This window comes from Bos mutus, chromosome 24, assembly GCF_027580195.1.
Source record: "Bos mutus isolate GX-2022 chromosome 24, NWIPB_WYAK_1.1, whole genome shotgun sequence".
Lineage (NCBI taxonomy): Eukaryota > Metazoa > Chordata > Mammalia > Artiodactyla > Bovidae > Bos > Bos mutus.
In genome coordinates this window covers 11,041,169-11,057,344 of record NC_091640.1, presented here as the reverse complement: position 1 = coordinate 11,057,344, position 16,176 = coordinate 11,041,169, and the positions used below count along the sequence as shown (strand labels likewise).

Genomic DNA, 16,176 nt, shown 5'->3' with positions numbered 1-16,176 from the left:
GCAAAGTCACTTCAGTTGTGTCTGACTGTGCGACCCCATAGATGGCAGCCTACCAGGCTCCCCCGTCCCTGGGATTCTCCAGGCAAGAACACTGGAGTGGGTTGCCATTTCCTTCTCCAATGCATGAAAGTGAAAAGTGAAAGTGAAGTTGCTCAGTTGTATCCGACTCTTAGCGACCCCATGGACTGCAGCCTACCAGGCTCCTCCATCCATGGGATTTTCCAGGCAAGAGTACTGGAGTGGGGTGCCATTGCCTTCTCCGTCACCTTTCTAGAGTGATTTTCAAATGAACCAAATTCATTTTGGATCATCAGATGGGAGATCTGGATTCTGGGAGATGGTATTCAGTGCACAGACTGCAGTTAATATGCTCCAGTAATAGTTTATCCTTCCTGGGGGTTCTCAGAACATAGCAGTTAGCTGTATTTGGAGTTATTCTGGAATATCCTAAATTTCAAAACTTTATTGCAGTATCTTTAATAGGAATATGTTCATTTGACTAGAGCTTCAAGTCCATGCAACCTGTTTCTTCCAGTTGTGTGGACTATTTTAACATGTTTAATACAGTTCACCTTCCTTCTACTATATATGGCATGTTCTATAAGCAATTTGACTGTCAGAAATCATCTGATGATTAGCAGACATTTCTGTTACAGGAGAGAAGGGGGAAAGATGGAAAAGTTGGCACAGAGAGTATTTTCTGCTTTGATAATGAGATATCTTGTGGCTTCATGTTGTTAAGACTATTTTTCTCCTCTCAAAAATTGAAAGCAAATCTTATTTGCCTTAATTATCCTATTGTTGATTTATTTACAGTTGCCAAATGAATTCATAACCCAAAGTGCAACAGTGATTTAAGTGAGCACTTGGTCATAAATTCTCATTCCTCTGTGTTTTGGGGTGTGTTGGGAAGTTGGCATTGTAAACTGATTATCTCTTGCATAATCAGAATTTGGTAACTGAAATAACTAGACCTGAGGATAAAAGATTTTTGCTGCTGCTAAGACACCTCTTACGTGTGTGGAACTGAGAATCAGTCTCAATATAGAATCGAATTTGCTCACCCCTCTGATGATCAGTATAATTCAGTCCTGTCATTGTTGACAGAGAAAGGCCCTACTATGCACAAACCATGCTGCAAGGGTTCAGTAAATATTTGTAAAGCGGCAAATACCTTCAGTGCAGTAGAATGACCAAACACGCTCCACAGCATACATGACAATAAATTTGAAGGGTAGAAATTGGAAACCACTGAGCTTTTCAGCTGATCACAATCAAATCAGAACACATCAAAACAGCTGGTGTTCGGTGGCTTAGACTCAATCAACCTGTTTCGAAGCATCTCATACTTCTTTCTCTTTGCAGTTTCACAGGAGAGATTTAAACTAGCATATGTCCTTTCCATTTGGTTAAATCCCTGCTTTGAGCTGCTTGGCTTTCATATTCTAATACCAACAAATGAAACTGTGATAGAAAAGGACAAAAAAACCCAAAAATGCCTAGCATTAAAATGATTTTTTTTAACTGATGGGTTGCTCCATTTGTATTAAATAAACCATATGCTCCCAATGAGAATGCCCTAGAAGAACCAGGAAAATTTTAAGGTTGTATTATGGAATCAGGATAATTCTTCATCAGCAGTATTTATGTCATTTGTGAATTTGGCCGCAGCTTTTGCAGTTTTCTAAGTTTGTCATCATATTTTAATGATAGTGCAAATAATGATATCTTGGATGATCAAGAGTGCGTTAGTACCAACAAAGACACAGGGAAGTCTGCTCAGTGATATGTGACCAGCCTGGGTGGGAGTGGAGTTTGGGGGGGAGAATGGATACATGTGTCTGTCTGGCTGAGTCCCTTCACTGATCATCTGAAACTACTACAACCCTGTTAATTGGCTGTACTCCAATGCAAAATGTTTTTGGTGTTAAAAACAAAGTAAAAAAAGAGAATGAGTTAGTAAGTGCAAGTTAAAAGGTATTTCTGTGTTTTGCTTTCTGACACCAGCTCTTCTCTTTGTTCTGGTAGGTACCTATTACACCATTCTTGGGCGAAGGTTATTCAGCACTTGTGACCTCTCCCCTTCGAACTCTCTGCAAATTATTATCTCTACACTCCCAGCTGACACCCTGCCGGAGGCAAGAGCTACTAAGCCAACTGGAACTGTGCCTTCTCTCTTGTCAAGGTTTTTTTCTTACACAGGAAAAAGAAAGAAAAAAAAAAAGATGAAGTTGGGCAAAGTGGAGTTCTGCCATTTTCTTCAGCTGATCGCGCTTTTCCTGTGTTTTTCGGGGATGAGTCAAGCGGAGCTCTCAAAGTCCGGATCAAAGCCCTATTTCCAATCAGGGAGGTCGCGCACGAAGCGCAGCTGGGTGTGGAATCAGTTCTTCGTGCTGGAGGAGTACATGGGTTCAGACCCGCTCTATGTAGGAAAGGTAGGGTATTTGGCTTTTCCAGGTCACAAACGGTTCTTGTGAATGTCTGTGGTTGAATGGAGAACGGCTCCTTTTTCTTTGGAGATGAGAAACACAAAGCTGTCATGAGGTTTCTGGCATTAGCCACGCTGCCACAGTCATCCAGGTGTTACTCATCTCGTGAAGCCACAGTTTAGGGAATGATGCTTTATTCCAAGATACAGGCGAGACTCGTACTCACGCCTCGTTTAGCATGATGGTGGCATGTTAGTAAAGCTGTCGTTCCAAAATTAAAGCAGGAATGTTTACTCAACAGCAGTCCCCAACGTTTTTGGTGCTTCAAACCAGTTTCATGGAAGACAATTTTTCCCCCCGACAAGGATAAGGAACATGGTTTGGGGATGATTCAAGGGCATTACACTTATTGCCTGCTCTGTTTCTCATCTAATCTGCCACTGATTTGACAGGATGTACTGGTCCATGGTCCAGAGGCTGGGGACCCCGAAGTAATAAATGAAGACTGGTGGGTTCTATGAGCCAGTAGATTTTTGAGATTTTTTTTTCTGGGAGTTAACGAGGCTAATAATGCTCATACTAACTTGAGGCTTATGTATCCTGTTCTGATACTTGGCAGTTGAGAATGGCAAAAGTGTAATTATGGGGACTGTTGTTTCCAAATCAGGAGCGGTTCAAATCTACATTTCTAAGTGGTGGTTTTGTTTTAATGGACTATTAAAATTTCCTTTTTAAAATTAACATTTTGGTTAAAAATGAGCATGAACCGAGGTTCAAGAGAAGTGATGTTAGACGAATGGTGGGCAGTTTGGGGTGTATTTATTTGGCGGCCAAGTAGTGCCCAAGTGGAGATTCTTTACCACTGCCTCCTTCTGTCTGCATGTTTGGGTAGCGGTTTCCGTTCGAGCACTTGCTGAATTGAAGGGTGCACTCCAGGGCACATGGCTTTTCCCCATCCTGGTACCATGTTCCAGTTCCTGGTTTGATGCAGGTTTGGCTGTGTTCACGTCTGTGAAGATGGCCTGAGATTTTCAACTTGGTGCTGAGCCCTGGAGAAGGGTTTCTATAAGTAGAATGTGTTTGCAAGACATCTATACATCTGCATGTCTGCTCTTAGTCAGTTTTATGCATCTTTTCCTGGTAAAGTGAAGCTCAGCACACTGATGAATTTATCCCTGAGTGTATTTTCAAGTGTGAATGATTGAAGGAGGATCTTCGGTATTTGTTTCACAGGTCATTGTTTCATTTGAATAGACCTTGAGTAAGAGTGAAAAATCTGTTTTTGTTGGTAGTTGTCTACATAAACCAAGGTGATTTTTATTATATATATATTCTTTCTTTTCTTTAAATGCCTCTACATTGTACAAATACTGATACTGTGTTGTAACAAAGGAATTCAGATATGTTAAAGATTTCTAGGGACATGGATTAGGAAACTGTCTAGCCTATCATAGCAAGTTTGTCCTGACAAGGGATGTGCATGCATGTGTGCTAAGTTGCTTCAGTCGTGTCCGACTCTTTGCGACCCTAGGGACTGTGGCCTGCCAGGCTCCTCTGTCCATGGGATTCTTTAGGTAAGAATCCTGGAGCAGGTTTCTGTGTCTTCCTCCAGGGGATCATCCCGACCCAGAGATCAAACCCATGTCTCTTATGTCTCCTGCATTGGTAGGTAGGTTCCTATCACTAGTGCCACCTGGGAAGCCCAAGAAAGGATGTACACAAGTTTTTTTTTGTGTGTGTGTGTGTGTGTGCATATGTGTATTTTCAGAGCCAGTCTGCTTATGTCCACAGCACCATCATTTATACTTACTATGTACTAAATCTTTCCATCTCTCTTATTTTCTTGTAAATCAAGTGAAAGCATTAACGTTATGTAATGATAGTGACCTAGATTCTAGCTCATAATTTCATTCATTTTTAATGAACATTTGAGAAATTCATCAAACTTGGTTGAATGGATAGATCTATAATAATTTGTAAATATTTCATAAAGGACAAGTGAAAAGTGAAAGTATTAGTAGCTCAGTCATGTCCAACTACTGGTGACCCCATGGACTGTAGACTGAGGCTCCTCTGTCCATGGAATTCTCCAGGCAAGAGTACTGGAGTGGGTAGCCATGCCCTTCTGCAGGTGATTTTCCCAACCCAGGGATCAAACCAGGTCTCCTGCATTGCAGGCAGATTGTTTACTGTCTGAGCCACCAGGAAAGTCCAAAGGATCAGTTATTATTATAGTAGTTATTACTACTATCAGTAGTTATCAGTTTGTGAAAGTGAAAGTCACTCAGTTGTGTCCTACTCTTTGAGACCCCATGGACTCTATAGTCCATGGACTTCTCCAGGCCAGAATACTGGAGTGGGTAGCCTTTCCCTTCTCTAAGGGATCTTCCCAACCCAGGGATCAAACCCAGGTCTCCAGCATTGCAGGTAGGTTCTTTACCAGCTGAGCCACAAGGGAAACCCAGTAGGAATCACACTTTTGCACAAATGTAAAATTTTCTAAACATGACTAAAATATTCCTACTAATTTGGTTTTAAATGGAGTTGCTTGAGTGAGATTGACATTTGGAAATCAAGATAATTTAAAATTAAAAAAAAAACACCTCGTTTTAATTTTTATAACCTTCACCATAACAATTCAGACTGCTTCTATCAAGATAATCCACGTTAAGTCAGTTTCAAGTTATGAATGCATGTCTCTAGGTTACTTAAGTTCCAAATACGTGCAAAAGTACTGGGCAATGCTGTTGCTATTTTTCTATTAATAAGAGAAATTGTGTGGTTTCTTGATTAGGTAGCAAATATTCTGTACTTTCCTTTCAGTTAATTAGAGACAATCATCTAGCAGACTTTATGTGGCAGGAAACAAGTCTGTGCTTATCTCTTGAAGGCTGTATATTGGGAGTTCAATAGTGCTCTTCACAGTAAAATGTTCAGGATGGAAATAGGTTTTAAAAAACACTTAACTGATTAAAATACAGAAAAAGGGCAATAAAATAATTTGAGATGGAGAGAAATTTATAGAGAAGAGAGACAAATGAAAGGCTGTAAAAGGTGCATTTTACATTTGCTTGAGAAAAGGCGGTAGAGAATGTGAATACTCGAGACTTTTTGTCTGAGAAAATAAAATGAGTCTTTTTAGGCTGGTGTCCTGAATGGGCAGAGTTAAAGGAAAATTTTGACCTCAGTACAGTTTTTATCACTTGGATGTGTACAGTAGATATATATATATATATATATACTTTTCATTTCTTTTTTTTTTCCTACCTTGAGGGAGGCTATGACCAGAGTTTTCAAAGACAGAATAGAAGGTTCTAGATTAATATGCAGGAGAATAGATAGGCAGATAATGCATTTCACAAATGCATATTTAACGTATGCTCGTTAGATGGCTACACTCTGAGTCTTCTTGAGAAAATCGAGCTGTTTAGGTAATTTGGAAAATGTAAATGATGACCTTGCTAAACTTGATAGCTTAATTTAATCACAAAATGAGTATGTATTGTATGTGTCAAATTGACTTCAGTCTTACTGCTGACTCAGGCATTTCCTACTAGTTGTATGACTTAGGTTAAGTTGCCTAATAGTACTAAATTATAGTTTCCTCATCTTTAAAATAGGAATAATGATATCTGTAAATCAAATTTTTTTGTTTGTTTTTACTGAGAAATAATGAGATAAAATATTTGGAACATTAATCTAGACATCATATTTATCTATTTCACGACATATTAATTATAAATTAACCAGGTTGTGGATAATCTATTGTCTTATGAGTCCAGTGTTATAGTGGTGATCCTTCAGATGAAAGTAGACATTATTTTATGTATTAAATAGTATTTAAACTTATTGCAATTAGTTATAGGAATGGTCCATATTGGATGTGCTTGGCGATACATGTCTTGTATAGGAATAGGCTATGGCATACATATGTGGGTGAATGATTCAGACCTTAAACATGTGGACTTCAAATGTCAGATCACATCTAAAATTTTTTTACCTTCAAAGTTGAAGACCATGTTAATGGCTGATGCCCAACAAGATCAGCTAAATTAGTCTACAGTTAAATGAAATTTGGTCTTTAAGGTAGGACACTGAAGTCACAAGATGGCTATCACCTTTTATTTTAGCCAATTTCCGGACTTTGATAACTCAAGATGAAAGTAGGCCAGTCTGTTGAAAGGGACCAGGAGTTCCTCCAGATCCTCTGCAAGAGGCCTCCAGGACGCACTGCTGGGCTGGGTTAGAATCTGACATTTGTCGTGAGCATCTCACTGTTATCTTGTCATTCAAATTGACAAGCCGCTGAGTCTTACGTAAGGAGTCGTTACTCTGATGGAGCTTTTTTTGTAAGTTAAAGTATAATTGATGTATTTGTTCTCTGTCATGCCTGACTCTTTGCCACCCCTATGGACTGTAGCCTGCCAGGCTCCTTTATCCATGGAGTTTTCCAGGCTAGGATACTGAAGTGGGTTGCCATTTCCTTCTCCAGGGAAATCTTCCTGACCCAGGGATTGGGAGATGGGTTCTTTACCACTGGCATCACCTGGGAAGCCCCATAGTTGACATACTCATTGTGTTATTTTCAGGTGTGCTATATAATGGTTCCATATTTGTATAAATTGAGAAATGATATGACAGTACGCCTAGTTGACATCCATCACTCTACATAGTTACAAAGTCTTTTTGTGTGTGTTGAGAACTTTCAAGATCCACTCTCTTCCCAACTTTCAAATGTACAATACAATATTATTAACCAGAGTCACTGTGCTATATGGAGCTCCGTTTTAAAGAATAGTAAATAGTACACCTTTCCTTAAGAGAAGTATTTTTTTGGCTGTGCAGCAAGGCACATGGGATCCTAGTTTCCCTACTAGTGATGGAACCTGTGTCCCCTGCAGTGGAAGCGCAGAGTCTTAACCACTAGACCTCCAGGGAGGTCCCCAAGAGTATTTCTTAATTACAACTGTGTTCTTGTCCTTTCGTGGGAAGGATGAAGTAGAGATGCCCTTCTTTTCTCTTCTTCCTGTGAATTTACATCACCCTGACCTGGCTCTTTGAGGTGTGTGGGAAGTAGCTGTGTCTAGCCATCTGATCGCATCACACTGCAGTTTTCTAGTCCCGTCTTTTCCTCACCTCGGCATTTCTCACTTAATATCCCCTAACCATCTGACAAAAAAGTATTTGTCTACAAAACCACTGAGCCTGAGTCTCAGGTATTAAGTGTTTTTCATCTCTGCTCAGTATAATGGGCTGCCAGGCGTCCGCTGTGCTCCAGGCCATCACTTTCACTGAAATGTGTGTTTCGTGCTTCTTCCACAGTCTGCTTCTTGAGCTGTTAACATCACTCTTACCTTTTCTGCTACTCCCCTTTCGTCCCCACTCATTCAGGGAGAATTTATGCCTCTTACCCTAGTCAGAATCAAAGACATAGGAATGTAGTTTGGGATTCACTCTGCTCTCAATTTCACCTGGCTTGAAAGTGTTGCTGAGTGTCTTTGATGCATTTAATTGCACCTCACAGCCATATCTCTCACTGAAAGATTTCTCTGTCTCCTGATCCCCGAAGCTCTGCTCACTGTTCCAGAAAAGAAACTTTCCTCTTGAAGGGAGGTTGTGTTAAGAGAATTGGGTTACAAATCAGATTCCTTCATGAGGGTAAGTTTATATGAGATACACAAAAAGAAAATAATCCAAAATATTAAGAACTTAGGGAAGAACATAAGTTCACTAGGGTGTTTGCATAACACCTTATTGAAAAACCCGAATGAACTTTTTGGCTAACCTAGTATATCACGGTAGAAATTACATTTCGTAGGTTTCAGAGGGAAAACAGCAAAAGCATCCTCTAAATATGTAGATTACCTGAAATAGGCTCCCATCTTAAAATAAAACAAATAGTTTGTTCTGTGTATGCATAGGAAACCCATTTTCATAACATTTTTATAACCAGAGTGAATTGTGAAGACCTTGGTTTTTATCTTCTTGTTACTTTGTTGGTAGAAATGTGGAGCTCCTGGTGGCTTCAAAAGAAATTTGGACATGGATAAGCTCTGTGGGATGCAAATAAGTTCAGACTCTTAGAAATATTTTTTGACAGTTATTTTTAGCTCTTATAAAACTCTGGTATAACTATAAAGTAGTAAATGTGTTTTCTCCACATAAAATCAACAACCCGAAGTCTTTGTGTGTTCTTTCAAAACCATAATGGAAATAATATATATCAGATTTTGCTACTAAAATGCAGAAACGTACCATTAATTCAGTTTAATATTGCTTATTTTCTCTTCAAAGTTATCTTAGGTTAGAAATGAAGGTTGTAATTAGCTACCAAATAGTTTACAGGTGAGATTACACAGCTAGAAGTTGGAGGATAGGGACTTGCAGTTATAAACCTAATTATAGTCAAACTTGGGCTTCCCAGATGGCTCAGTGGTAAAGAATCCACCTGCTGATGCAGGAAGTGCAGGTTCGATCCTTGAGTCAAGAAGATCCCCTGGAGGATGAAATGGCAACCCCCTCCAATATTCTTGCCTGGAGAATTCCATGGACAGAGGAGCCTGGCAGGCTACAGCCCATGGGGTCACAACGAGTTGGACACAACTGAGTGACTGAATACACACACACACTCAAACTAGATAGTCTAGATTGGCTCTAAATTTTCTTTTTTTATGTTGATTGTTTATGTTGATCAAGATCATTTAAAATCCCGTCTTCTTTAATGTGTGTGTTTGTGCACAGTTGTCACCCATTTGGTGAGAGGAGCAAAAATTTTGAAAAGCTTAATTCAGTGTATAATAGTTGGGTTTTTATGTTTATGTTGAATTTCTAAATGCAAAGACAAAGTTCCTGCTAAAAGGATGCTATTGGGCTTTTCTATAGAAAAGTGTAACTGACCAACTATATATGCCATGCTCACTGATACACAGTCAGTCTCTGTGACTCACCAAGATAAATGACAGAATTAGACAAGCACAGGCCAGGCACTGAGGCTTTGCTGGTTTAAGCGTATATGGATGAGTGCTAGCGTGGGAGGAATTTCATCCTAATCGTTTCATCTGATTTATATTGATTATCTGTCATAGTGATCGTGATCACTGGAGAGAAACAATAGTTTGTAGAACTATGCTTAACATCTTTGGCATGCTAGGCAGTCTGTCACGTGTTTTCTTTCTTCCCCTTCCTTCTCTTCTTCAAATACTTATTAAGTACCTGCTCTAGGTTAGGTACCGTCTTAGATAAAAGAGTTAAAAAAAAAAGCCTCTCCATCCTAACATTGCCTGGTTGATAAACCAAGCAGGTAACAGGCGATGGAAAGGAGTCAGTTCCACAGCTGATCTGTAGCTGTGGAGGTGGGTAACCAGAGGCACAAATTCATGGATCCGTGAACAAAGGCTTGTACGAGGATACCTGGAAACACTCTGATTTCATGATTCAGTCTTCAAATTAGAGGAGAGAAAAAAGGAATTATCTCCTTAGAAGGTAGGACAGAATCTTCTAAAACTACTGGGGGAAGCTTTATATAGTGGAAAGATCAGTAAGCAGAAACCCTGGGTTATACTGTCAAGTTCCTCATTATTTTAAGCAATGCTCTAAAATGCATACATTTCAGTCTTCTCATCTGTAAAACAGAGATCAACTAGGTAAAAATTTGAAACCATCTTGAAGTCATTTCAGCCTTACACATAGGCTGCAAAGTAGGACCCAGCTTCTCCGAATGACAGTATCATACATGACTAATGGCTACACATATTGGGCTTCCCTGATGGCTCAGCAGGTAAAGAATCTGCCAGCAGTGCAGGAGACACAGGAGATGTGGGTCTGATTCCTGGGTTGGGAAGATCCCCTGGAGAAGGGAATGGCTACCCACTCCAGTATTCTTGCCTAGAAAATTCCACGGACAGAGGAGCTTGGCAGGCTACAGTGCATGGGGTCCCAAAGAGTTGGACAAGACTGAGTCCCTGAGCTTGCACGCATGCAGTGACTATACCTATTATTTAAACTAGGACGTTAACATGGCTGCAGTACTCTTTACTTATCAACAGGTCATATTCAGAATTTTCCAGTTGTTACAGTCGAGTGACTTTTCTGGTAGAAGCCAATCCTGAATCCTATCTTGAATTTGGCTTGTTTCTTTAGTCTGTTGTCCTTGACTAGTGATTTGGTAGAGTCTCTCATAGTCGGGGTTAGTTTCATGTTTCTTCCTAATGTAGACGTGTCAGGAGATGCAGTTTGGGCAGGAATGCCACAGAAACGGTACGGTGTCCTGCTCACTGCTGCTTCTCAGGAGACACAGGCTTCTAACAGGGCTCATTCTTACAGATATTGACTTTGATTGCTTGGTCACGGTGGTGCCTGCCACATTCTTCTACTGAAAAAAACATCTGAAAGTTTTGAAATCCTGAAGGAGGTATAGAACTATCTAAGCTGCCATTATGGATTAGGATAAATATAACTGGTGATATGCATTGAATGGTTCATTAAAGTCCATCGTCCATTTTTAGGATGGGGTTGTGGGTTTATCTGAAACGTGGATGAAATTTAAATCTAAAATGCTGTCAGGTAATAGCCATACTTTTATGTAGTAATTGATCTTGTTTCTCAAAAGCACATCAATTTAGGATGTCTCAGAGAAATTGATTTTGGTTTTTTTTCTTCTGAAGCATGTGAGACTGCTCTCTGGTGTCTAAGATTCCAAGAAGATGTCTACTAATCTATATTTAAATAAGAACTTTCTTTCTCATTGCTTACAAAATATAAAGAACTGTTTTATACTGTAGAGATGTGCCACAAGTGTTTAACTCTCATGATTATAAATAAAACATTGCTTTGGAAAATAATAGGTATAGTTGGCTAAGGTAAAAGAGAATGCAACTGAATGTCTTACATTTTAATATATTCATAAGAGCTAAAGTCTAAACAATCAATGGTATTCTGTTTAATGTTGGAAAAGATGATTTCTCCTAATGATTCTTCATAGAGCCAATAAAATTTCTGATTCATATTCAGTACTGATTAAATCTTCAGAAAGGCCTTGAACTCAGGATTCTTATATTGGAGATGAGGTAATAGATGCATTTGGAAGTACAATGAGTAGAGTAAGGGAGCAATCATTAGAGATACAATTCAAAAGTGTTAGAGGGCCAGTCTGGAAAGTAAATTTCTGGAAATATATTGTTTTACTTCTATGAAAATAATTTTGTTTTCCTTCAAAGTATCAGATTTAGTTGCAATACTATCAAGGTCTTTTGACATGTTTTGCAAACTTTTTCCTTTAAAAGGGTATATATTCAACAGAATAGATACATTTTATGTGGACTCTCAAATTATTAGTATTACATGCTATTTCCTAAATTTTACTAAATCTTGAAAATGAACTTGAGCAACAGGACATGGTAATTAACAGAGACATTAAAATGGTATTTAGCTGGGACTCAGAAATATTAGAAATGAACCCTGGAACAGAAATTTCCAGTATAGAGTATGGAAAAATAATGAACTGTTGAGAGTCTAGAAAGAAAATATTTTGGACTTTTATTCAATTAAAAATAAACTCATCTGTAAAAAATTCTAGTTTTTGGTATATGAAATACACAATACACTCAAGGAGTTTAACTGATTAAAATGCAGCTTCAAACAAGTGGGGAGACCATTAGCCCATCCCTAAAGGGGTTATAAAGACATTAGGAATGTTTGTAGCTGGTTGGCCGTACACTGCCGTACTCCATTGAGCTGGTGGGAGAAGATGGAGGAAGTAGGGTCAAGCATCAACTTAGCCTACTTTTGTACATCATGGCTTGTTGCTGTTCAGCCTCAGTCGTGTCCAGCTCTTTCCGAACCCATGGACTGCAGCACGCCAGTCTTCCCTGTCCTTCACTATCTCCCAGAGTTTGCTCACATTCATGTGCCTTGAGTTGATGATACCATCCAACCATCTCACTGTTCTGTCGCCCCCTTCTCCTCCTACCCTCGATTTTTAGCAGCATTATGTTTTTTTTCCTATGAATCAACTCTTTGCCTGAAGTCTCCACAGTATTGGAACTTCAGCTTCAGCATCAGTCCTTCCGTGGCTTAACATTCAACATAAGAGAAGATCTGAACTCGTTCCAGCAAATAACAGTTAGGGAAAAGGAACTGGCCAGGAAAATACTTGTGTTGGCCTCAACCAGTCTTAATTCTTCTCAGACCAAAAGCCTGAGGATTTTCATCTCTCTTGTCACCACACATATAACATAGTATCCAAGAGATGTGGACTCTTACACAAAACTGGGGAAACAGAATCTTGGAGGGCACAAACAAAACTTTGTGAGCACCAGGACCTAGGAGAAAGAGGCAGTGACCCCACAGTAGACTGACCCAGACTTACTTGTGAGTGTCCAGGAGTCTCTGGAGGAGGTGTGGGTTGGAGGTGGCCTGCTGCTAGATCGGGGGCACCAAGTGTGGCATTGCATGCATGGGACTTTTTGAAGGAGGTCACCATTATCTTCATTACCTCCACCATAGTTTGGTCTCAGGTCAAACAACAGGGAAGGAACAGAGCCCCGCCCATCAACAGAAATTTGGATTAAAGATTCACTGAGCATGGCCCTGCCCATCAGAACAGGACCCTTTTTCCAACACAGTCTGTCTCTCCCATCAGGAAGCTTCCATAAGCCTCTTATCCTTATCCCTCAGAGGGCAGAAAGAATGAAAACCACAATCACAGAAAACTAATCAAGCTAATCACATGGACCACAGCCTTGTCTGACTCAGTGAAACTTTGAGCCATGCCCTGTCGGGTCACCCAAGATGGATGGATGGGTCATGGTGGAGAGTTTTGACAAAACGTGATCCACTGGAGAAGGGAATGGCAAACCACTTCAGTATTCTTGCCTTGAGAGCCCCATGAACAGTATGAAAAGGCCAAAAACAGGACACTGAAAGATGAACTTTCCAGGTCCGTAGGTGCCTGAAATGCTACTGGAGAAGAGTGAAGAAATACCTCCAGAAAGAATGAAGAGGCAGAGCCAAAGCAAAAACAACGCCCAGTTGCGGATGTGACTGGTGATGGAAGTGAAGTCCAATGCTGTAAAGAGCAATATTACATAGGAACCTGGAATGTTAGGTCCATGAATCAAGGTTAATGAGAAGTGGTCAAACAGGAGATGGCAAGAGTGAACATTGACATTTTAGAAATCAGTGAACTAAATTAGACTGGAATGGGTGAATTTAATTCAGATGACCATTACGTCTGCTACTGTGGGCAAGAATCCCTTAGAAGAAATGGAGTAGCCATCATAGTCAACCAAAGAGTCTGAAATGCAGTACTTGGATGCAGTCTCAAAAGTGGAAGAATGATCTCTGTTTGTTTCCAAGGCAAACCATTCAATATCATGGTAATCCAAGTCTATGCCCAACCAGTAACACTGAAGAAGCTGAAATGAAACAGTTCTATGAAGACCTACAAGACCTTCTAGAAATGATACCCAAAAAAGATGTCATTTTCATCATAGGGAACTGGAATTCAAAAGTAGGAAGTCAAGAAACACCTGGAGTAACAGGCAAATTTGGCCTTGGAGTACAAAATGAAGCAAGGCAAAGGCTAGCAGAGATTTGCCAAGAGAATGCAGTGGTCATAGCACACACCCTCTTCCAACACCACAAGAAAAGACTGTATATATGGACATCACCAGATGGTCAATACCAAAATCAGATTGATTGTATTCTTTGCAGCCAAAGATGGGGAAGCTCTATACAGTCAGCAAAAAGAAGACCAGGAGCTGACTGTGGCTCAGATCATGAACTCCTTACTGCCAAATTCAGACTTAAATTGAAGAAAGTAGGGAAAACCAATAGACCATTTAGTTATGACCTAAATCAAATCCCTTATGACTATACAGTGGAAGTGAGAAATAGATTCAAGGGATTAGATCTGATAGACCGAGTGAACTATTGACGGAGGTTCGTGACACTGTACAGAAGGCAGTGATCAAGACATCCCCAAGAAAAAGAAATGCAAAAGGCAAAATAGTTGTGAGGAGGCCTTACAAATAGCTGAAAAAAGGAGAGAAGTGAAAGGAAAAGGAGAAAAGGAAAGATATACCTATTTGAATGCAGAGTTCCAAAGAATAGCAAGGAGAGATAAGAAAGCCTTCCTCAGCGACCAATGCAAAGAAATAGAGGAAAACAATAGAATGGGGAAGACTAGAGTTCTCTTCAAGAAAATTAGAGATACCAAGGGAATATTTCATGCAAAGATGGGCACAATAAAGGATAGAAATGGTATGAACCTAACAGAAGCAGAGATATTAAGAAGACATGGCAAGAATACACAGAAGGACTATACAAAAAAGATCTTCATGACCCAGATAACCGCAATGGTGTGATCACTCACCTAGAGCCAGACATCCTGGAATATGAAGTCAAGTGGGCCTTAGGAAGCATCACTACGAACAAAGCTAGTGGCGATGATGGAATTCCAGTTGAGCTATTTCAAATCCTAAAAGATGATGCTGTGAAAGTGTTGCACTCAATATACCAGCAAATCTGGCAAAGTCAGCAGTGGCCACAGGACTGGAAAAGTTCAGTTTCCATTCCAATCCCAAAGAAAGGCAATGCCAAAGAATGTTCAAACTACCTCACAATTGCACTTACCTCTCATGCCAGCAAAGTATGCTCAAAATTGTTTCAGCCAGGCTTCAACAGTACACGAACTGTGAACGTCCAGATGTTCAAGTTGGATTTAGCAAAGGCAGAGGAACCAGAGATCAAATTGCCAATATCCATTGGATCATTGAAAAAGCAAGAGAGTTTCAGAGAAACATCTATTTCCACTTTATTGACTACGCCAAAGTCTTTGACTTGAAGGATCACAACAAACTGTGGAACATTCTTCAAGTGATGGGGACAGACCACCTGACCTGCCTCCTGAGAAATCTATATGCAGATGAATAAGCAACAGCTAGAACCCAACACAGAACAACAGACTGGTTCCAAATTGGGAAAAGAGTATATCAAGGCTGTATATTGTCTCCCTGCTTCTTTAACTTTTATGTGGAGTACATCATGAGAAATGCTGGGATGGATGAAGCACAAAGTGGAATCAAGATTGCTGGGAGAAATATCAATAACCTCAGATACACAGAGGACACTGTCCTTATGGCAGAAATTGAAGAACTGAAAAGCCTCTTAATGAAAGTGAAAGAGCAGAGTGAAAGAGCTGGCTTAAAACTCAACATTCAGAGAAGTAAGATCATGGCACATGGTCTCATCACTCCATGGCAAATAGGTGGAGAAACAATGGAAACAGTGACAGACTTTATTTGGGGCTCTAAAATCACTGCAGATGGTGATTGCAGCCATGAAATGAATAGACACTTGCTCCTTGGAAGAAAAGCTATGACCAACCTAGACAGCATATTGAAAAGCAGAGAAATTTCTTTGCTGACAAAGGCCTGTCTAGTCAAGGATATGGTTTTTCCAGTAGTCATGTTTGGATGTGAGATTTGAACTGTAAAGAAAGCTGAGCACCGAAGAGTTTATGCTTTTGAACTGTGCTGTTGGAGAAGACTCTTGAGAGTCCCTTGGACTGCAAGGAGATCAAACCAGTCAATCCTAAAGGAAATCAGTTGTGAATATTCATTGGAAGGACTGATGCTGCAGCTGAAGCTCCAAAACTTTGGCCACCTGATATGAAGAATTGACTCATTTGAAAAGTCCCTGAAGCTGGGAAAGATTGAAGGCAGAAGGAGAAGGGGAAACAAAGGCT

The 16,176-nt window shown here is 39.9% G+C and overlaps 1 protein-coding gene across 1 annotated transcript in view; it reads left to right on the top strand.

The window, feature by feature from the left end:
• Positions 1 to 16,176, top strand: part of CDH7 (cadherin 7) — a 149,331-nt gene that overhangs the window by 11,792 nt on the left and 121,363 nt on the right. Inside the window, exon 2 of the mRNA XM_070361469.1 lies at positions 2,029 to 2,435. Within this exon, the coding sequence (XP_070217570.1) occupies positions 2,226 to 2,435 (210 nt within the window). The 5' untranslated portion in view covers positions 2,029 to 2,225. The remainder of the gene's footprint in view (positions 1 to 2,028; positions 2,436 to 16,176) is intronic.